The following is a 23,672-nucleotide window of genomic DNA, read 5'->3' as shown; positions in this document are numbered from 1 at the left end:
CTTCTTCAAGCTATGGAAGAAATATGCGAAGACGTCGACGGAGAGGTGTGTCAGTCCTCGATCCGCCACGCCAGACGCTTCTTCCCCAGATGGCTAGCAAAAGAAGATATTTGCCGCGACGTGGATGAGCACATGTGGCCTGACAGAAGTGATCGCCTGCATGGTCTTCCATGAAGCATTATTCTAAATTTGTTTTCCATTTTTGAACGCAGTTGCCTCAAATATGAAACTCTTTGTTTTCAACCGCACTAATGCACGAGTCTTTGAGCACGAACACGCATTGAGGAAAGTCGGGGAGGAATGTAAAGCCTAGTTTCCATATGGTCGTTTGTAACGCAGACGGTGTGCAAGACGTGAAGACGCCGACACGAACGGAAGAGACGGTGCATGACGTCATTCCCAAAAATCGAAACAAAATGGCGTCCAAAACTCCTTGATATTTTGCGGAAAATACCCTTTGACTGTACTTGCCAAACCTGTATTCCACTTTCATGCATTTCATTGACGGTCAGCTGTTTATTGATCACAAGGGTGGAGTATTTAAGCATTAAGTAGAAAATGAGCAAAAATTCTGGAACCAGGCGAGAGGGACATCGTTGGTCGGCAAAACATCCAGAGGACACATCACACCAACTGTATTAGGTGTTTGTATGGGGACACCACGGCTACTGGACGCAGATAGTCGGCAAAGTTGAGCCTGCCACTTTGCCGATCGTTCGCGGGCTGGTTTGTGTTTTTCTGCGTTTTTGGCGACACCTCTGTTTGACACGTTTCCATTTCTCCGCGTTGCAGTTTGCGTCTGGATCGCGTTGCTCTTTGCGTTGCATTTGTCGATATGTAAACCAGGCTTTTCGTCGACGGGTTTTAGTCCATAAGTTCAACCAGAGTTTACGGTTGCTCGCAACTTGTCGTGGTTCACAAACGACTTTTAGCGCTATCACTACATTCAAGTAAACATTAATTTTCATCAAATGAATTAATTTCCATCAATAGAAAATGACATTGTTTGCTGCACCGTAAAGTTGTTGAAAAGGGTGTAAGTTACCAACAATTGTTTCCTTAATCGGCATACTCTATCAGTGTCCGGTTTTAACCGCCCCATAGCCGGCTGGGCGGGTGCAGTTTGGCAGTCGTAACCAAAAACTGGTTCGGCGGTTGTTTCTCTGTGGTTGATTGTTTTGAGGATTTAGTACCACATCATCACGTGTAATCCTGACCGATTAACCAAAGAAAATCTGTTAGGAATTACAACCAAATCGATTTTGGTTTATGATTGGCGTACCCGTGGGAGCGTCAAGTAAAACAATGCCATAGACTTGTCACTAGTTCTTCTTGACTCCATAAATCACCATGTACTCCGATGGTTTTTGGAGCGAGCCGTCGTCGTTGCACCCATAGTTGTTCCGAGCCCACTGCCACATGGTCTCCAGACACGCTCCCCGGTTAGATTCACTCATTCGGTTCAGGATGTCTAGACCATCCAACCACACCTCTGAGCAGCACCAAAGAGGACACAAACAAGACCTCTCAACAAAATGCAAATCACATAAATTGAAACCAATGTGATTGAATCTCGGCGTTTGCGTGAGAGAATGCAAGGTCAAGTTAGAGTAAGTTGAACCACATTTCGCTCTTTTTTCGTTATTTTGGTTTGGTTTTTGTTAATTCTGTTTCATTTTTAAGTTTACGTTTTGACAGGACCAAGCTCATACTCTTGAGCCAATTTAAGAAAATATGATTTGTAACAGGCACTGAGACCATGACTCGAATAATAAAACAGATTTACCGCAAAACAATGTACTCACGTCTACTTTAGGCGCATAATTTGAGTCACCCGTGCAATTTCGTAAGGACATTACATAGCAATGATATAATATCCAAATTGCAGGCTGGTTCATGTGCTTACTCTTAAAAAGTTCATTCGCGACACACTTTTTGTGAAACTTTATACTCTTCTACATAGTAAGAAAACTACACGCATTTGACATTCTTCTAGGGTCAAGTGTATTAAAACGTGCACCTTCTACTGAAACATATAAAAATATGTATTGTCCATGCTTTTCCCAAACAACTGGGGAACTGTTGCTTTCATGTCATTCAGGGAGGGCGCTGTTCAATTCATACGTGTTTTAGTTCATACCGGTATTTACTCCGAAATTTACTCATTAAAAACACTTGTGAAAAAGGATTGCTCGTTGGCCTATTGCCATACAACGATGGAACAACAAGGGAAGCAAAATATCAAAGATTCTACTAATTTATTTTCATATTCAAATCAAATTGAATGCAAAATAAATGTTTTCTAATGTAATGACATAACTGTTGCTCCTGAACATAAGGAAGGTTTCCACTGCCAAGGGAGCCAAAAAGGTATCAGAACACTTTTAGAAATGGAAAACAAGTAACTGTAACACAAAGGTATATTACGAGGGCGTATTTTGAAATGCTCGTTTCCTGTCTTAGTGTTTGAGTCTTTTGTTTTTGCGTGTTGCTTTGTGTGCATATCGGCCGAGCTGTCTGTTTCACTGTCTTTCTGTCCGTCTGTATGCTTGTTTGTGTGTTTTCTACTTACGCTTTGCTTTCTTTTTGGTAAGGCTAAAATCAAAACGTTGAGTCTTGCAAGAAAGTTGAGACCATTCGCAAATTTCTTCCAACAATGTCTTTGCCTCCTCAACAGTTTTGCGCCACATCGTCACGTTCGTCTCCTGTTTTAAAACGGATTTGTAAAGAGCGGAGGACCTATTACATAGGATATGGAGGTTGAGACCGCACCGTTCAGCCGATGAAAACGTGGTGATAAGGTGAACCAAAATAAAAAATTATGTATGGGCGAAAACTTACACTTCTCTCAAGTTGCCTCACAGAGAAACAAGAAATTGCACCAACATAGCATTTGGTTACCCTTGCCCCTTTATAAAACATGCCTTTGGGAGGCCCAAACTGAGGAATTATGTCCCACTCAGCAGCAGCTGTGGCTGCAGCATTGGCAGCCCAGGGTGGCGGCGGTAGTAGTGGTAACAGCAACAGCAGTAGTAGCAGCAGTGGTAGCAGCAGCAGCAGCAGCGGCAACATCAGCAGCAGCAGCAGCAGCGGCAACATCAGCAGCAGAGCGGAGGCCGCCACTGCGGCAGCAGCAGTGTTAGAAGCATTCGACAGCTCAAAACACTAAGTTTCCGATGTGGAACCAGGTATTTATTTATTCACATGTTGGCCTATATTTGTTCAACCATTAGCGAATTTTATTTGCAACTGGTCATGAATTTATTCACGACTATATTGTCGAGAATTAATTTACGGCGTCGTAATATTATTCATGATAAGTCGTGAATACATTGACGACGTCGACGTCGCAAATATATTCACGACATGTCGCGAATATTTATGTCCCTCCACAGTTTTGCAAAATCCTTATCGCGCTTGGAAAGGCGTAAATTCAAGTACTGGAAATTAGGGGGTAGAGGACGGGGATTTGCGGGGGGGGTCTTACCCAGCCATGAAAATTTGAAAAAAAGGGAGGGGTTGACATCAAATGATAGTCTATAAGGAACGATGTTCATGATACAGATGTAAATCTGGGATATGATGATGCAGATTCCTCATCCCAAAGGGATCTACGCCCATGATTGCCAGAGGCATGGGCGTCGCAAGAGGAGGGCAAAAGGGGGAACTTCCGCCCCCCCCCCGAAAACAAGGGGAAACATTTTAAAAGTTGGATAAAACGAAGTAAATAGAAACAATAGAGGAAATCGATGAAAGTCAAGGATTTGCTTTGACATATCGCCCCATCCACCCTTTGATTACCCAGCCAAAGGGAAAACAATGGTTTCTTGAAAAAAATCCTGGCGACGCTCATGGCCACAGGCTCTCTTGTCACTCTGTTACCTTTTATTTATGTCATACTAAACTGTAGGTAAAAAAGTATGAAATTTGTATGGACATTTTGGGAAATATTTTTTCCCGTCCAAATAAATTTGATATAAACACAAAAACACACCCGATGACGCCTCATTATACAACCAACATTTGAAGAGTATTTATGTTCAAACTTTGAACAGTGTCATACATAAGGCCATTTTTATTGCTTTCAATCGGTAATTTTTTTCCTTCTTTGTTTTTGTAAGTGGGGGCATTTATGACTGTTGTCTATTGGGACACAATTTACTGGTCTGCAACCACAGGGATAATTCACCTTGACTGACTCCCCCATCCCAGAGAGTTCCTCGATTATCTGCGCCGCTCCTAGAAGAAGTTGAAGTCGTTGTTTGGGACGGCGGCCAGAAACTCGCCTCCGGGCTTAAGACGGCCTATCATGCTCCGCAGGACAGTAGGCATCTCCGGGAACAGCATGATACGATTGATGCTGACCACCTTGTCGAAGGCCCCACGCCACTTCGGGAGGTTGGGGCTGGTATCTACCAGATTATCCAACGTGTACCCCACGTTGTCAGCGGGATAGTCTTGCTCTGCAATCTCCAAAATAGCTGAATCGATATCAGTACCTGTTTTACCAGTTAATAGGGTAATTTATCAACGTACCGATCGTGGCCATTAAACTGCAACTCTTTGAATCAGGAGGAGACAACTGAAGACGAAACGAAGAAAAAAGTCCTGATATCACACTCATACCCATTGATGGTGACTTTTTAAAATAAGAATCAACGTTTAAAGATTTAGGGCACTATAGTGAGTCCAAGTTTCATGGTTGGGCAAGTTCCCGGCACAAATTTACGCCACCGTGACTTACGACATATACCTACGTACAAAGCCGCTCACGCATCTAGTCGACAGAGTGGACTAGCTCAAATACTCACCACACGTTAATTGGACTCTATGTCGACCTTGGATATCTCTGCGTGTAATCTATTCACGCACCCATGTCGACAGAACAGACCAGTACCACGGCCCATGTTTCCGCTACATTGACTGAACTCCCTGTCGACCTCACGTCCATGCCGATCTACCATATCTGAAGCTGAGCTACTGTGTCTGCGTGTCAGCTACCTTACCGACAACGTTCTGTACCTTTGTCGCTAGAATGATGGCTTCCTCTCCCGAGCCACACCCGACATAAAGTACGCTATCTTGAGGACGGCAGGTCAGCTTGTCAAAGTGTTCCATGGCCAGTCGGTTACAGATGGACCGGATCCCTGCTTTGGAATGTTTCACGCTTAGCGACACCACAAACTTCAGCTTCATTTTTGTAGCTTTATCCATGTCGAGTCGTCTACTTCCTCGGGAAATTGGTAGTAGATGTGATAACTTGTATACCTATGCAAGGTTATTTGATCATGCATACTACAAATAAAATTTGGACGCGTGTGAAAAGCCCCTGTGGATTTAAGGTCTGTTGACCTTGTCTGGTCAAACACAAATTTTACAAAGCGAAACTCTGTAAGTTGAGGAAGTGGGGTAAACTGGGCACAACCGAGGATATCATTTTTTTTAATTAGTTACTGAAATCATTGCATACCCACTTGCATGCACGTAGGGATACTGACCTAAACGTTCAATCGTTCCCCATTTAAACCGAATGACCTAATTATTAAAATAATTGACAAAACAAGCAAAAACACAGACACTCATTCCGCCTCTCTCAGGCGATTGGTACAGGATTTTTCCTCCCATGGCGTCCACATGTTGGGCAAAAAGCTGCCCGACGTTTTGCCCAGCGTTGGTAGTGTAATGACAGGCCATCTATTAGGAGGTCCGCTAGCCAAGCGAACAATACCATACGTACGCTTCACATGAAACTTTTCCAATCAAGACAGTAAATTTTCACTCCAAAATCACCCATTCCGCGTTCTGCTATGACCCCAATATTCATCAAGTCGGGTCACACACTATGGCATCATAGATTGATAGATAGATTCATAGATAAATAAATCTTTCTACAAAGCCCGGAGCTTTCAGGACTGTAAACAAATATCGATGATCCACATTATCAAATGTCCTTTATTTACATCGCATTGGGAACATCAACCCACATCGTACACGTAAGCATGTCTCGTACTAAAATGATATTGACATAAATACAGGGTAGTTATATAAAAGGTATACCGATATAAAAATTACTGTAATGGCAAAACTACTTTATTAATGGGAAAGAGAAATAAATCTCTAGAAAGGGCAGAATGTCCTCTTTGCAAATGTATACAGCTTGCGTGGTTATTGACACAAATGAGTGAAGAAACTAGACTGATGTTAAGGGTACTGAAATCGGCACTGTGACAAGTTTGCATATTTGATTAACAAGGCTCAACCATGCAAGTGTGCAGAATACCAAATGCGTCTGCCTTCAGAACGCATTCTTGAAAACAAGGAATGTACCTAAATCAATCTAATATGCTTCGTTCTCGCTACTTACCCCATAATTTTAATGTGCTTTGCCCTTCACATGGCCACCATTCCTGTCAATGTACATCTGACATCTTTGTAACACGTCCCTTACTGCTCGTCTAACTTTTGACTTTGACTCAAAATATGTAACTTGTCACAGTTCTGATTTCAGTACCCTTAACATCGGTCTAGTTTGTTTGGTCTAGTTTGTTCAATGATTTTAACTCACCTTCAGCAATAGACGTCCAGTATAGACACGGAATCATTAACTCGTCTTTGATGATGTTCAAAAACGTTTGCTTATCCCGGCCAGGCGACTTACCTTTTTAGCCACTTAACTTAGTTATTTCAGCGTCACTTTCACTTAATATGGTTAAGTTCTGAGCCAAAAATTGTGAGCTACTCGGATCAGTCTCAGCCTCATCCTGACCCTACAGATTTTTAAAGAAAAAAAAACCGGATGAATGGATATTGAACAAGCGTAACATAACCCCCCCCCAAAAAAAACCCACACCACTGAAAACTGATGCCCCCATAAGATGCCTGTGCCCTCTTTGTGTCACCTTCCGAATAGTAAAATCCTAGCTTCGCCACTGCCGTTGGAGGATGATTACCTTGCCTTGGTATCTGTGGCTTTCAGAAGTTGCTGGGGGCATTCCATACGCGCCCTGGTTCCTAATCATTTCCCCCGATTAATCGAGTAAAAGGCTTTTTCTTGAAATGGAGGTTAGGGTTGTTCTTGACTTCGTCATCGTATTAATTTGCGGTATAAAATGAGCACTAACATTGATTGATCCAGTTGTCCGTTGAGACTAAATTTTATTTGGCACTTCGATGTGGCAACACCAGGCGCGGTTATCCTAGCGCCCCCTCATCGGGTTGAAAAGAGCCGTGCTGGTGGGAAATGTTCATTTAGTTTGGTAGCGACACGACCGATTTTGTTTGGTAGCGACACGACCGTAATGCACGCATTTCACATTCGTTTGTGAACCAGCGAAGTAGAGATCCCACCAAAGAAGCTTCCGTTGCTAGGAAAATTGCGGCGCTATTTTGCCGTTTTTACGGGCGCGTATTTGGTGCCGTGCATGCAAATACATGTATTTATAATTATGTCTCTGGGTCTGTGGCACAGACGTATGAACGCATAGCCTGCTGGTATTGTGCGTAAAACCGTCATTTTGAAAAGTATGGGCGAAACAACGGATGGCAGTGCGTTCGGTGCGCATTACGCACAACCGGTATATTGCCTGTATTTGTTTACATGTGTTTCTTTGCTCTTCGGTACTGCTATCTATTCCTTTTAAATGTTGCGACCGCATTTTTTTCTAATCCCTAAGGGACAGATTAAGTAAAGAGAGGATTTTTTTACAGTCGAGAAATGGCTTATTCGTATAATTTTATGGCAGGAATTCTTCAACTGTAAATTCCCTATACTGAGGGGTGAATTTGCCCATAGTTTTGATTTTAGTCGGGCGCCGCAGAGATCACGAAAACCACTGTAGTTCACGTATAATTATGATCATGGCGCTCATTACCAAAGTGCGCAAGATTTGTTCTTAACAACGGCATAGAAACAGGCTATGTCAGATTTCGTGCGCTCTGATTGCAAAGTGAGGCGGTATCTTTGTTAATGGATTTCCAGGAAACAGAGCATATATTATGAAATTTTTCATGACAAATTCAAATTACTTTAATCGTTTTGTTTTTTAGTGGCATTGATTTTGTGTCCTGCCTAAACAAAGGTAATGATTTTTAAAAAACCCAAAAATTATTTCATTTCTCACCAGAAATAAAAATGAGTGTTGCCAAATTTGATCAATATCTATTAAAATTGAGTTTTCCTGGTTGTAAAAACTAAACTCTGATAAACTAGAAGACTATCTTAATCGATTGCACTAAAAAAATTAGGAATCTGCCGGATAAAATCTTTTGTAAAATAAGTTTGAATTTGAACCAAATTTTCGCGCCAAATCGTGCGAGGACAGACATTTTGCGATGAAAAAATACGTCACATATCTCATCTAAAAAGTTTTGCCCTAATAAAACTTAATTCTTAGAGTCAGGAATTATTGCTTTGTCAAACCTTTTACAAAAAAGAGGACACCCTTGCACCATACTCTTGTAAGGGCAGACTTCTGAGTGACATTCTTGTAGCGGCGAGTCACGGGTCAAGCACCGTCGCATCGCGTATGCGTGTTTACATGTGTACGCGTAGTACATGTGCTGGGGCGGACGCGACGACTTTGATGTCTCGGCACCGCACTGGTCAGTGTCCACAGCAGCGGATGTGATGAACAAGAAATGTCACTTACTTAACGATTCTACCATGTGAAATGATATCAGTACTAACGTGATCGGTACAGTCTAACAGAAAATCATCATCCTTGTGCTGGATATACCATTTTGGTTATAAAGATGGATACCAAAAAGGCTTCGAATATTCGTGCACCGTTGGATCGATACTGATTAATAGAATATCCGGGTAAATCTTTAATTTGGTGCGAGATTTGGTCTCAGACAGTTATTTTCTATTAAAAAATTAATTGATAAAAATAGTGCAAAGGTTTGCAAATTTGATTTTTTTTGTTGCAGGAAAGGGTCAGTATTAAGTGGTCTGGTTACGGCTTTGAAAGCGCCCTCCATTGGCATGAAGTGGTCTAGTGTTCAAAACAGAAGGCAAAATGGCAGAAGACAGTGACGAAGAAGAGAGATTAAGTTTGGTAAGAAAATCATATTTTCTGGGATTATACATTTTGGAACCCCCAGTTTTTGTCATTTTAATCTGTGCAAGCCTGGTAATTCCCCACAAAAAACAAAGGCAGCACTGTCTGAACTGCCCTGACCCTGTTTTTTTGACATTTCATTTCAAATCGTAAACAGACCTTCCACAAATGACGTAATGCGGTGTTTATCGGTACATCGTAAGTTTTGTCTTCGCCTACAAAATGTAGACTGCATACAGAGGTCCACTTGGATTTCGCTTTGATGGCCTTATTTCTCACGGAACTTATCCAAATCTGTCGCCTCCTGCGGTCCCGTGGAAGTTAAAAAACACGCAACTCTGGCGTTTCTTGAGTGCTTGATAAACACAAAGGAACACAGCCATGACAGCATTTCACATTGACCATTCTGGACAATAATCTGGAATTTAAAAAAAATTTTTTCTTTTTTTCATGTCAGGTCGATACACACGCCATATAGTTTATGAGTAACTTGGACCCTACAATTTACAAATCGCTTTTTTGAACATTTGGACATGGTCGGGCGACAGTAAGGTCCAAGTGCCTTCCATAGGCTTTTACTTCCATTAGGCCTAATTCATCTTACTCAAAATTGCTTGTACGGTACCCTGAATCAAAATCCCCTGAATTCACCTCCAAAATGGTCCTTAAATTACATGTATCTAATGGGCCCAGCTTAGGATCAAGTGAGAATATGATATTCCAATAATGATGATAAGGTTTACTCTTATTTGGGAAGAAAAGAGAAATTTCCCCTTCAAATCGGAAACAATTTGTTGAGCTCAATGTTGCCATCTTGTTCAAATAGCAATTTGAACAGTGTGTTATATTCTGGAGATAACGTCCCAGACCATTCACAAAAAGCATGCCGTGTCGGCATGCGCGTGCTGACATTGTCCAGTGTACAGTTTTGATGTGATCACAGCTACCAGACATGCTGTGCTCAGGGATCAGTCATTGGCGCGCGTTGGCGCACGTCAACACATGCAGTATTTTGAGTTAAATGAACTTATGGAAGCAAAAGCTAATGGAAGGTACTTGGGCCCTACTATCGTCTGACCATGTCCAAATGTTAAAAAAGGTGATTTGTAAATTGTAGGGTCCAAGTTACTAATGTTTGCCTAACGTGTTCATTGGACCATAAAGAGAGGAAAGCAGACAGGAACGCTAGTCATGAGCAGAAAGTCGCGATTGGTGATCATGACCATGAAATAACAATGATCGTAAGGAGCAATAGCAGTTCACATGTACCCTGCCTGACGAAAATCCCCCCTTAAATTCAACGTGTGGCTGTACAGTCGATCAAATGATGAAGCTGATCGTAACATCAGTCTTTCATGCCTACACATTGCAAAAACCTGGTGATGATTCAAAAAGAAAAAAAGGGAATACATGTACACGTATGGACATCTTTAATGTTTTCGGAAAGAGTTCCATTTACGGACAACGCTTTATGCCCCTGTGCACAAAACTACAGTATGAGAGAGACCCTTCTGAAAAGCCCTAAGTGTTTTTTTTTTAATAATAATAATGTAGTCATGTATGAAGTGCAAATTTCACATATGTTCAAATGTGCTGTACAATGAAGACATTAAGCGTGGAACAGTGAATACATTTAAACATGGTTGAGCCGATGGCATACAAGGGTGCACTGAACCAATTCAAGCTCCATTGAAAATAGTGTAAAATCAACCAAGTTTGGAGCCCCAGGGCAGGTAACTGAAGTCCCTGAAGCCTCTCAAACAAAAAACAATGTGTTGTTTGGTCCTTCAGATATCATTTGATTTTCAAGTTTTAGTACTGTAGGTTAACCAATGAATTTTTAAAGTATCCACTCAAAACAAATTCACCCCCCCCCCAAAGTGAATGTTGCCAAGCCTTCCCAGCGACCATTTTTCAAATGACATCTCTCACCTTCCTGGGGCTCTTCTGACAAATTTTCAATCACATTTTTGTCTTCATTGCCACCAGATGGGTGCCCCTGAATCTACAGAGATGATCCTGGGCCATACTGACACAATCCCACCATTTCTTGGCCCAAACGGACCCCTCTTTTCACAAGAATCTGTAGGGGTACTTTTTGTGCGCTTCGGCCTGGCGGAGAATTTTCCTTGAATTGGGACACTGCACCCACAAGGGTGCCTCGGGCAGCCGCCAAACGACCCACATTCACCAACATCAGTAAAGAGGAGACAATAAGAAGCAGTTGCATTTTTAGAGGTGGGAGGAAAACCCCAGAGGAATAGTCTGGGTAAAATCCACGAAGTCGGGTACATGTAGGGACTGAAAACCCAACATGCCCAACCCACATGTGGACCGGGCCGGGAATCGAACCCGGGACCACAGAGGTGGAAGGAGAGGAAAGAACTACATGTACCTTGCCAACCCGACTCCCCACTTCTTAGTAAATGCTTCAGAATTTTCTTAGCTACATTGTAAATTCCACACTGAGGACATGTTATTACTTTCTCATGGCAGTTGTCACATTTTAAGGGAAAATTGATACTGTCCATACATGTACATGTATGTATATGGAGCTCTTTCCATTTTCTCCCTGTAGTGATTTACATGTCTCAGCCATTAAAAAGTGATACATGCCTTGAAATCAAATTTGGCAGGGAAGATATCAAAGTGTTTACTTATAATTGTTAACATTATACTAGTTCCAGCTATGACAGGGTTTTTTGTACAGGATGTCAAGTGATGTCTGAATATGGCACTTTTTCCATTAAAAAAATTGAAATTTTTTGAATTAGGCCTACCGTTAACAGCGCCCATATCAGTTTTGTTTATATATTGGTAAATTCCTTCTCTACCTGATTTTTCTAACCAAACCACTGCCAGTAGGCCTAGGCCCTACATATACTTTTTGTTTTTCCAAACTGAGCAAAATTAAGCTGAGTTTGCTGCAGTATGTACATACCGGTACCAGTCTGTGAGGGTGTTAAAACCTAGGGCTGAATGTCATAAGGCATCCAAAAACATGAAACGCTGAGCCTGAGACGGACTGTGCACAAAGCGAGGTACAATGTGTCTGCTGCCATGGTCATTAATACATGTACATGCATGTCAATGATCCACGTTCAGATAACAACCGCGTGGAATTAGCAGTTTTCCAGAGCAGTACACATGCATGACATGTGCCCAGACTCTAGTGCGGCTGGCCATGTGTGTGAACATGTGTATTTTGCTTTCACACTGTGAACCTACATGTGCATTTACCAGTACCTGTACAAAGTGTTCCGGTCACGTACATGTATGCACACAACGTTTACTGCTGTTTTGGAATGTGGTACGGTACAGCCATTAAACAATGGCCATTTTTTTTGCCATATATACATACATGTACATTAAAAATTAAAAGTTTAAGCTTTGCTTAGAAGATTTACATGTACATACAAGTACATGTACCATATGCGAGAACTGACAGAGTCATTTGTCATGATGGCGATACTGTTTAATATGGTCTTGGATAACTGGCCAAGTTTGATACCGGTACATGTATGTAGAAGATTCCAGATCCCATCCCTGCATTTTATACTATTCAGGGTTGTAGGTACGTAGGCTGGTGCTGGCCGGTGCCAGCCACCACTCAACATTTACCCGCGGGCACTGGGGATGTAAATGAAGCTTGCCTGCCAGCACAAATTACAATGACATGTATACCACATTATTGTAATTTTCCAGTGTTGAGAGAGAAAATGCACTGTTATTTTTTTTTTTTTCAGAAATTGTCAAAAGCATCCAGCACTAAAAGATTCCTAGCTACAACCCTGCTAATAGACAGTTTCCATGCGGTTTGCAGTGCCAATGCTGTGGATATTAGATGATGAATGATTTTCCTGCAGACAATTTTATTAGTTTATGCAAAATCAACACAAATAATCTGCAGTTGGTAAAAAGCTTTAAAAATGGCCGGATGTGGATCGCTCTCCATGACAGAAAGAGTTCCACACCCTAACAATCACTTGACACTCTGTGCACAAACACTATGAGACTGATCAACAAATTTCTGAGTGTTTTTCAATTAAAAGTAATTGCCTCGACATTCTCCCAGCTTCATTTGGCTTCTTATTGCTTTCTCGTATGATTGCCGAAAAAAAATGAGTATTGTCCATGTATGGAATTTTCCTGCGTATTTGTGTGCATTTTCTTGAGTTAATAAATATGTCTCAGCCTGCATAATTATGTTGTTTTTGGAAATTCATGAATTCTGCCTTTTTTCATTTATTGTTTGTTCAGTAGATCAAACTTCTGATATTTTCTGAAAACACTTTTCACAAACAGTTTAATAAGTACATGTATCTATGAAGCAGATAATCATTCTTGGTATTATCAAAACAAAACTTGGGGGGTACTTGCGGAGGGTATTATTTTAGTTGTAATTTTGACTTTTGAAAAAAGGCGAGATACAGCAACCAACTGACATAATAAGATACATGTACAGTCCAACCCCAACAAACATTAACTCATTAGAGTACGATGTCTCTAACCTTTACCTAAAATTTGGCAACGCTCTGATGCCCTGCCATGGAATGACACATGTACTTGTTACATCAGGCCATCTACAGCGTTCAAGTCAGCACATGGGTCGGCCTCTTTGGGATTTTGTGTGAATGAGCAATAAAAGGAAATCCACGTCTGCGGGCAGTGGCTCACTTCAACCAGTCAGCTGCCCTTGAAGTATGCCCATGTACATACATGTATGTGCACGTACGAAATGCCAACTTTTGATTTCCCATTCCCCTGTTTGTATGGCATTATACACGGAGCTTCCAACCCCCCCTCGGCACTCCACTTTCTTCTTAGACTTATCATACCAATTGCGATGGTATTAGTACAGTCTAAGTTATTGGGGATAAAAAGTACAGTTGTTATTACAATTTCAGTGTATGAAAGCTGGTCTTCGTGGATCAAAATATGAGAAAATGTTTTCATTTCATGATAATCAGTTAAAAACAAAATAAGCACTCTGCCAGTGTACGCACTGTGTTGGAAGCCCTGCCACCAACACTCAAGGTATCAACACCCCCCTCCCTCGTGTATGGCCCTAAAGCACTAGCCCTCTCATTCACACACTTGACCTGTACGGTATTTTAAGTGCTGTCGGTGTGATGTTTGTCATTCGTCATGGTTTCTCCTACAGGAGGATGAGTTTCAGTGGTTACTTAAGGAGGAGGTTCATCCAGTGTTACAACAATTGCAACAGTTACTCAAGGTGAGAATCTCTCAACAACATTAAAGGGTCTAGATACTGTACAATTTTTTTGTTGTTCTATTCCCTGAGACTAGACCTTTGTGTTTCAATTACCCTTATTTTTGCTGAATTATTTCTCTTTCTTTGTTGATTCGTTGCAGCAGTAAGCCAACGAGTAACACTTTCTTCCATAGGTTTTCACTGAGTGAATCCCCTGTTTTCCAGAAAAGCATGAACAAACTTAGATGTTTAAAGAAGCTCACCTGGGCTTAATCCCAAAGGGATGTCAAAATACATGCAGTTTTGCATATGAAGTTGCTAAAAATTTGCGTTATGGAAAAGTTTGTGTCAGAAATCCTCTAACAAGTCCCAAGCCATAAAAAGTTGCCATACATGTACATGTACGTGTACATGTGCATGTAACAAAATAAGACATCAAAAGAGCATGTACAAGAGGTTTGCTTTATGACTAGTATATGCTTGACTTAAAATGCTTGTCACTGTGAAATTGGAACAGCTAGAATTAGGGAAGCTGGTGATGTGGCCCTTTTACAGCAACAGGGCGATCTTTCTCGTGCAATTACAGTATGACCTAAAAATACATATACCTAGAATATTACACATTGCATAAAATCATTTAGGACCACTGGTAGTTTCAAATCTGTCCCATCAAATGAGACAAATTTTGGTATACAGGGGTATACATGTAGGTTCTTGATATATTTTCTAAATTTTACATGATTTGAAAAGCCATACCTTGAAGTATTTGTCATTGATACATGTATATTTTGTTATTGTTCATGAAGTTTTACAACATATAGTGAGTACACTGTCCATTTCTTTCCTGCAGGAAAACACACGAAGATTCAACATTCCCATTTCAGGTATGTCCCAAATTGGTTTCACATGAAATAATACGTTCTGAGTGCATCAGACCTCCCAACCCTCCCAATTTGGGCTGAAAATTTCCACTGTTTCACTGTGTTCCCACCATTCCGATTTCGCCCCTAAAACTTCTGCCAAATCGCAGTTTTGACAGGCCTATGTATAACCGGAAACTGACCATGTAATCATGTGCATGTATCGTAATTCGACGTATCGGGCTTATCCAGACAGTCAGTGCAGTTCACGTTGCACGTGCAACGACCTTGGCAGTGCCCCCTTTTGCACATACATGTACCTGCCGCGAGATGGACGTGATCATGGACGTGATACCGAAATCGTTCACAGAGGTAAACACCCTCTTTCAACAAGCTACATTGTAACTAACAATGTATGCATCGTGCGGCACCCGGTTTTGCTAGGAATGACAGTTGCGAACATTTTGGAGCCAAGACTAAGCACTGCTGTTAAATCTGCTGTGAATTTGTCTCTGAATTTTGCGGCAAACGTCGCGGTGAATCAACACAATTAGGAAATGAAAAATTATCGTGGACCATTTAAGGTGATGTACACGTACAGTGCAAACTCTTGTGGCAATCAAAATTTTATGGAATCAGTGAGTACATGTACATGTATGTGCGCTTCTGTCCATCATCATTGATGCGGACTTGACTCTTGCACGACACAGTACTGATTTCTCCTTGTTCATGGTAAGCTGACTTGATGGATTCTGACACCAGTGCCCAGATGTGTTGTCATTGAACATATGAACAGTCAGTGTCCATTTTGAATATATGGTCGCATGTTCAATACAATGTATTCCCATGACATTACGTACAGTTGCACCTCATGAACGTATTGCGGTGGTGCAAATTTCCGGAATAATTGTATCAGCTGTTAACTCATGTTGCGTACAATACTCTGAATTTTCATAAAAACTTCTGAATTTTGGGGAGAAGGATGCTGAATTTTTGATAGCCAATGTTAGGAGGTCTGATGTACCATACATGTACAATTTCTCAGTCAAAGTGTGTCAAGTAAATGCACTGTACATGCATGTCACAAAATGTAGACCCTGTCCAAATGCCGTATAACATGTACATGAAGGGGTTTCTGGTATCCCCAAATTTTGTGTACCACTGCACATGCAGCTGTTCAAGTTTTGAAGTGCTTGTTTATCACACATTTTCATCCTTGAAAATGGAGTAGGACATATTGTCAAAGTCACTTCCCTCTGTTTTTAGGTGCATGCCCATGTGACTCAAAAATAGTTGGGACCTTTTGATGTGGGAACCAGACTAAAACTGTACTAAAACTGTACAACGTCTACTGTACTTTGTCAGCTACAATATACATTGATCAAAGTCTCCCTCCTCCCAACTTCCCCCTCACCCCAAGTTGAAATAGAACAAGAAAATAAAACAGTTAACAATAAAAAAAATGGAAACAAAAATGCAAAGCTTACAAGCTGCCACATCATGCAAGGGGCCACAGCTTTTCATTAATTTTAACCACTTGCTGCCGGTTGGATTTTTCTTGAGCAAGACAAGATGCCGGGTCCTTTTCAAGATTTTCCGTTTTCAAAATTCGTCAAAAATTCCTCATTTCATTTAATGGCCGTTTATACCCACATGAAGGACTCTTTGGGACTACTCTAAAGCTGACAGGTAAAATTAATTGACTCCTGAATATTTCAGCCAGGCCTGCAACCTTGGAAAAAGAGCCCAGATTGTGCTGTGTTACGTAAGATTCTTTTGTTCCCGATACGTGCACTGTTGACCTCTTTTCAATAGGGGCCAGATTAGCATGCAGCGGTGCTGTGTGGCTCAGCGCTGCGGTGGTGGAGAGCTTTTGTCCCCGGTGGTAATCCGCTCGTTCTAAATGCCTCAAACTGTTGTATACTGTTTCAAAACAAGGCTGTATTATCTCCACTATTGAGAGCGAAAAAATGTTGGTAATGCCCAGCAGCTCAGTCTTTTGTGCTAAGCACGGTCTTTTGTTATAAGGCCCAAATCTTTTGTCCCAGTTCCGGGCAACCAAATACGTGTACACGTGCAGGAAATCTATGTGAAAAATGTTAATTACAGTGAATACAACAAAACCGAAATACAAAATACAGAAATTAAAACCATTGCAAGGCAAAAATAAACCTCACTCCTGCAGGATTCTCTAAAACTAAGCCTAATTACCGTCAAGTAAGTCTCAAATAGCATGTATTTGTCACAAGTAATTACAGGTTATTAATGAGAAATACATGTAGTAGTGTTTATTAGTGAGATTTTTGACTTCACACATTTGCCTCAGTTTAACTGCAAAAATCCTCTTTTCCTTGGATGCATAAGCCTCAGGTAAATGGCCACAAACTGCTTAAAGCCCATCTACTAGTACATACATGTACATGTATGTACAACTTCCACGTACATGTACTTGTCCAATCCTGGTTGCAATAGATATCCGATCTGGCACCCAGAAGCACTTTCCTCCACACTAGCAGCTGTCCTTCAAGAAAAACCTCCTTTTTCACGAGGGTGCACAATTTCCTGCCAGCTCATTAGCATTAAAGTGCCCCCACAGTATCTTTTGAAAAAGGAGTTTTTTTGGCCCCCAAAATGGTGAGACTGTGTAAATCGTTGCCAGGATCAACTCCCTTGGTCTTTGAGCTTTCATATGAGAGGAGAGTGGCTAAAAACTATGGTTGAAAAATGGTCCTCAGTGCCCGAGAAAGTTGAGGGTTGCCACTTAAAAAATGGCTGCAATCGGACTTGGGAAAAATCACTTTCCGGGGGTGATTTTGTTTTGTGGGAATAATTGAAAGATTAGGGACCAGACAATAATTCATTTGTGTTTCAGAAATCTCAAGGATGAAAATTGGTATGCATGTTATTGGGCCCTGAACAGTGCTGGTCTTACACTATTTTCAATGGAGCTTGAATTAGTGGACTGTACCCACAAATGAATTGACTTACTTTGCAGGGTCATTTGGCAACAAAGCGCACGTGCGAATCTGCGTAGGGCCATGCTGATATTAGGGTAAACCTTGCGTGTGCATCCGAATGATCTTGAACGCGCTTCACTTTAGGTATGCGCTTTGGAATACATGTACCAAACTAGCTCACTGCAGATTCATGACCTTCTCTTCTTGCCTGTGCTCTGGACTGCATGTAGGCCTATATGTGACTCAGATCTCAAATGCTCCACCGTCACTCCTGTGTTTGGGTGTCCGTGAATGCCAATCCCCATGCAAAGCTTTCATGATGTTGTACTGCGTAGAACAATTGCACACACTAATTTCTCATCTCATCTGCAGTGTTAAAATGCTTAGTAGTCACAGCCATGCTGATGTGCATAGTATACTATGCTGTTCAGAATCGCAATGTTTATTGTGCCGTCTTGTTTCACTAGGTTTAATTTTACGATCATGGCAACATGAAAAGTATGCGACATGTTTTAGACAATTTCACAACCTTGCATGTTTAATGGGTAGACATCTGTGAGTTGAACGCTAAAGTTAAAATATCTTCAAATGTTTCCCTTTGAATTATTAAAGCCAGCCAGTTTTCTAATTCCCCTCTAAGGAAAGTCTTCAGATTTCAAGAAATTTGAACATACATGAGCTGTACTTTGATTCTAAGTTGGTTGTGTCACCATATTATTTTGCTCTACGTGTGCATTTATTTGTGTTTCGGTAGTACACAGTGTAGATAGTGTACACTGTGCCCCCTACATCGAGTGGGATTCTACATTTCATTTGATAAACAATCTGAACAACTTTCCCCTGCTGTTTAAATGTTTCAATAGTTTGCCAACACTTTATAGAGGCCACCACCACGTCTACATGTACATATACATGCACATGTACATAACTCAATGTATACACGTATACATGTACACACACCTTCTGTAGTTCACCGACAGTCCTCATGATCAGCCCAATTGATAAGTGTAGATCAGTGTTAGGGGGCTCTGACAGTAAGCAATTTTTCTTGCTTAAAAATTCAGTCCCTCCCCCCCAAAGTAGATTGATGCTGAAGAAAATGAGAGGAATACATTTATTTAGACTCTGTAAAAAAGAACCTTAGATCAATCATGTCAATCAAATGTTGAACCTGGAAAAAATTGAGTTCCATTGAAATGTTTCTCTTCAAATATTTACTGAACTTTGTTTCATTGAAACATTTAAATGTGTAAACTTCAAACCCTTCGTTTAAACATAATGTATCAATTTGATGTATTTATAAATTGCATAAATTTTTGAAGAGAGTGCATTCCTGGTTTGACGATGCTTTCATTTCATCGTATTTGCTTTTGGTAATTGTTTGCAAAGTCCGTACCTAATTCTGAGTTGAAGCATTTCCCCCCGCTGTTTCGACTATGAAAATCAGAGCAATACTCTGCATCCTTCTGTAGAACTGTCTAAGAAAGGTGCCATGCCTTCTCCCATTCAATTGCTGAATAACACGAGTGATACATGTATTAACATTTTGCTTGTTTGTCTTAACTTAATTCCACATTTTTATTATCGTTTGAGATTCTTTATTGTATCTCCTCTGCATTTCATGTCCTACTTTATCTGTTATTTTTAATGCATGCTTGTAAAGATCTCTGCAATTGAGCTCTTGGCTGCTTTTGAGATTTTAGCAATAAACCAGGAACAAATGAGACAGGCCTCATGAAATGCAAACACTCAGAATTGAGTTTCTTCCAGTTTCCAGGCTGATCAAGTGACCTAACTGAAAAAACACGGTTTCACCTTTAAAGTTTTCTTCCAAAGGAGATGCTGACAGCATTATACACTGAAACTCCAGAATAGCCTTCCTTTTCGGAAAACTAGAACAAAGTCTGTTTTGAGTGCTGATATTTAGTGTGGGGGAGGATATATCTGGAAAGCCAAAAGCAATGAAAGTGAAAGAAACAACATCATTGATCTCTGGAGTGTCCTCTTTAAAAATCCCAGTTTGTAAGCAGGCCATGTTCAATACATGTACATCTAATAATGATCAGTATTTGGCTGCTTCGTTTTTTCAGGACACAGTGTAGAAACAAGCCACTGTATGATATGTAAATGTACACTGTGATGTAACTATTTATAATAAAGAATACATATCAATGGCTTTATCGAGTGGCACGTTAAAATATGGATTTTTTAATTCATGTCTGCAGAAACTGAACTATGCACGCCGCATCACTCATGAATAATTCATTGACTTTCCTGTACTTTGTCTTGGCCAGTGAGTTGGGATTAACCTTATTCATAGGAATCAAACTGCATGCAACAGGATTATGAATAATTCAACTTACCGCTGTACTCTTGAGATTAGTGTAATTTACACCAGAAACATACATGTATTAGCTGTGATGTAGCTAGGTAATATTGTTAGCCCAGTTTTAGTGTTAACATTTACATAAATTTACATACGTTTAATGTATATATATGCAGTGCTCTGTCTTTTTATGGGACCTTTGAAATGCTAAAATCAAAACTGACGTAATTAGGCCAAACTGAAAATTATACCAAATTAAAAATTGGGACTTTGGATATGCATACATGAATGCGTTTTGAGTAAAGTATGGAAAAGGCATTCTCAAAAAGTACTTGGCAAGTACTTTCTGAATATGTTTGTGGCTTGGGTTAGTCTATGCAAGATTCTGATTGTCAAAAGCGTTTAATTTCTGTTGGAAAGAACCGGTATTTACTGCCCAGTATCTGCATTTGGTAAGTTTATCGGCACCAGCAGCCTTCTTCTCTGCAGCCCTCAGAAGTTTATGGATCTCACGCATGAACCAAGAGATGCAGCAGTGTTTATGTACATGTACTGTACATTGAAGCAATTTGTGTGGGTAGACAGAAAAGGAGGCCATGTAGAATGACGTGTGTCATACGTGAATGCATATTATGCCCAGGACACATAAAGTACATGTACATGTACATACTGTACACTTTCTGTATAATATGCATATCATGTAAGTCGTTCTGTGTGGCCCCTTTTCCATGTACCGTTTGTGTGCACATGCACGTCCATGGGCATTGTGGTGCTGTCACTCTGCATGACAAATGTTAATTGAAAGGCAAGATGTTCTCATGAGTCCCAGGTTCCAATCAAAGTGATTGTCCCTCCCACTCTCTTGTCGTTGCCTGTGATGGGCTTACCCTAGAGCTACATGTACATGTACATGTGTATTGAATTATTACATGTACATGTAGATTGCTGATTCCTCATTATCCCCCATGGAGAAACTTTGATACCGTCCTAAGTGCAAACCTTTTGAATTGATTTACGTGTTTGTTAAAGATACATGTACATGTTGTGATATACATGTAACATGAAATGAATTTTGAATGTTTGCTGTTTTAGCATTGTGTAGGGTGTGCATAGGGTATGTGAATAACACATAAGAGTGTTTACTCTCAGAAGTGTGATATATTTAAAAGGTTCACAGAGCAAAACGAAATAGTTACGTCTATGTTTCGGTTCTTGACAGATTGGCTTTGTAAATGCATTTTTCTTTAACGAATACAGAGCAGATTTGCAAATAGCCATACTGTTTTAAGCACAGCTTAAATTAGAAGTTTCCCATAGCCTTGTGCACCAACATATGGAGGCACCCAGCAGGCTTCACTCTACACTACAAGTTTTCGCTGTAGTAATTTATTATAGCCCCGGGGGTTACTAAAAGGTACAATACATATTGGAATTTACATGTACATGTACTGGGAAAGGTGATTACTCAGTGAACACGGAATGCAATCCCAGCTATCCACTCTGAAAAGAGGTACGGTACCCCTCTCAGTTGCAAAAAATGAGCTTGATCAATGATGGGAACCGTCTAATTTTGGTGCACAGTGTACAGTCAAAGGCTGTACATGTAAGTGTACCTTCCAACACAGATTTGTTTGCCTGTGTGCTGTTCAGACCGCAGCAAGCGCACATCAACCTGTGCCCCTGTCCATTGAGTTCTCTCCTAAGGATTGTCGTTGCTGTGGAGAAACATACTATCTCTTGTTCTGACTACACCAAGTGCAGATGTATACAACCCCTCCATAAACACTCGTCTGCAAGCAAGCGTCTATTATATGCTTGTTTCTCCCCTCTCCCCCCAGAGAAAGATGGTTTGACCCCTCCCCACCCTGGAAAAAGCCTTACAAAATCTACGCTCAAAGTTAATGTGCTGCCAAGTGATTTCAATTCAAATTATGTACATGTATGCAAACATCAGTGTTGCTTCAAATTTTGCACCCATTTCAGAGGAAAGACTCTCCCTTCATTTCATTCACCTTTTGTGAATATACTTGCTACACTTTGGGCCAGTCCTCCTGCCCAAAGCTGTAAAAAATGACTCTCCCTCTTGCGTAATTTGTTAACATATTGAGAGTGAAATTCTACCATATGGTACATGTACATGTTCTCATGTATGTACATATTGTTATGAACTGACACATATTAACGTTTGCTGTGTGCATCATATGTGCCGAGTGCATACATGTTATTGCATTCTTGCCTTTTCGGTGGCTATATTCATGTTTGCTTTTGTTTCTTCAAACTACCAAAAGCATTACACTTGGGGCATTTTTTTCAAAATTAGCTGACCAAATTCATGTACACAATTCTTTTCTTTTTTTTTGCTCCAGTTGGACTAGCCAAGTTAATTAAGCCAGAGACCTTTGTTCTTTCAAGCTCCAAGTAAGTACTGAATGCATGTTTTGTGCTCTAAAATGGTCATATTATACCAATGTTATTACCGCTCATTGAAAGTTGACATTCTGTCAAATTGGGAACATGAACTGCACGTCGTCAGCTGTTTTGATTTTCATATTCAAATATTTCAAACTTTAAGAAGGGGAAATACAGTGACAGTTTGACTTTTTAATGGCTGTCAGAAATGTTCACTCTCTTAAAATCAATTTACTCAACTCAAAGCTGAGTTTGGGCAATTTGTTGACTTGTGACTTCCATATACCAGTACTTATGAACTCAGTGCACATCTTGATGAGGCATGACAACAAAACAAGCATAATAAAATGTGAACAAAACTGGAAAACAAAACCCAAAGCAGTAATGGGATTTCATTCAGATTCGTAGCACCTTACAGTGCACCACATTTAGGTACTTAAGGCTTTATTTGAAAATTAATATTTTCGGAGCATCAGTCCTGTACAGATGGTTTTTCTGAAGTGGTCTTTGCTAGTACCACACGCATAACCAGTGTTGCCATGTACGTACATATGGTGTCAAACATACATTGTATGCCTGTACTTTCCATCACCTGGTCCTGCCTGTTGTTGTGTGCAGACAGTTTTGTTCCCTTTTTTTTTTTATCAGTACTGCATTTTGACCCAAGAAAGTGTACACAATAGCTGATAATTTATCAACCCCTTTGGGAAGTTGTCCACATGTCCAACTGTGCTTCCAGATAATTGGCAATGAAGTCAAACCAGATAGGCAGACATCTCCGCTCTACATGTACACGTATTTCATAAAATGATGATGCCCACGATGTGATATTGTGTGTATAAATAC

The 23,672-nt window shown here is 40.6% G+C and overlaps 1 protein-coding gene and 1 pseudogene across 2 annotated transcripts; one reads left to right on the top strand and one right to left on the bottom strand.

Annotated features, from left to right (window-relative positions):
• Positions 1-442: 442 nt before the first annotated feature.
• On the bottom strand, positions 443-6,837 carry LOC110982325 (uncharacterized; annotated as a pseudogene). Its single transcript, XR_015426504.1, has 4 exons — positions 5,007-6,837; positions 4,190-4,499; positions 2,573-2,705; positions 443-1,492 (listed from the first exon to the last, which is right to left on the bottom strand). The product of XR_015426504.1 is annotated as an uncharacterized LOC110982325 (transcript).
• Positions 6,838-8,946: 2,109 nt separating this feature from the next.
• On the top strand, positions 8,947-23,663 carry rogdi (rogdi atypical leucine zipper). The gene is made up of 4 exons (XM_087141480.1): positions 8,947-9,056; positions 14,224-14,295; positions 15,125-15,158; positions 22,784-23,663. Exons 1-4 carry the CDS (start codon positions 9,018-9,020, stop codon positions 22,837-22,839), a joined length of 201 nt encoding a protein of 66 aa, XP_086997606.1. The 5' UTR covers positions 8,947-9,017; the 3' UTR covers positions 22,840-23,663.
• The last annotated feature ends 9 nt before the right edge of the window (positions 23,664-23,672 follow it).

Source organism: Acanthaster planci, linkage group LG09 (assembly GCF_054643075.1).
Source record: "Acanthaster planci isolate LZ-2023a linkage group LG09, COTS_SCS, whole genome shotgun sequence".
NCBI lineage: Eukaryota > Metazoa > Echinodermata > Asteroidea > Valvatida > Acanthasteridae > Acanthaster > Acanthaster planci.
The sequence above is the reverse complement of the archived record's forward strand: the minus strand, read 5'-3'. Positions and strand labels throughout refer to the sequence as shown.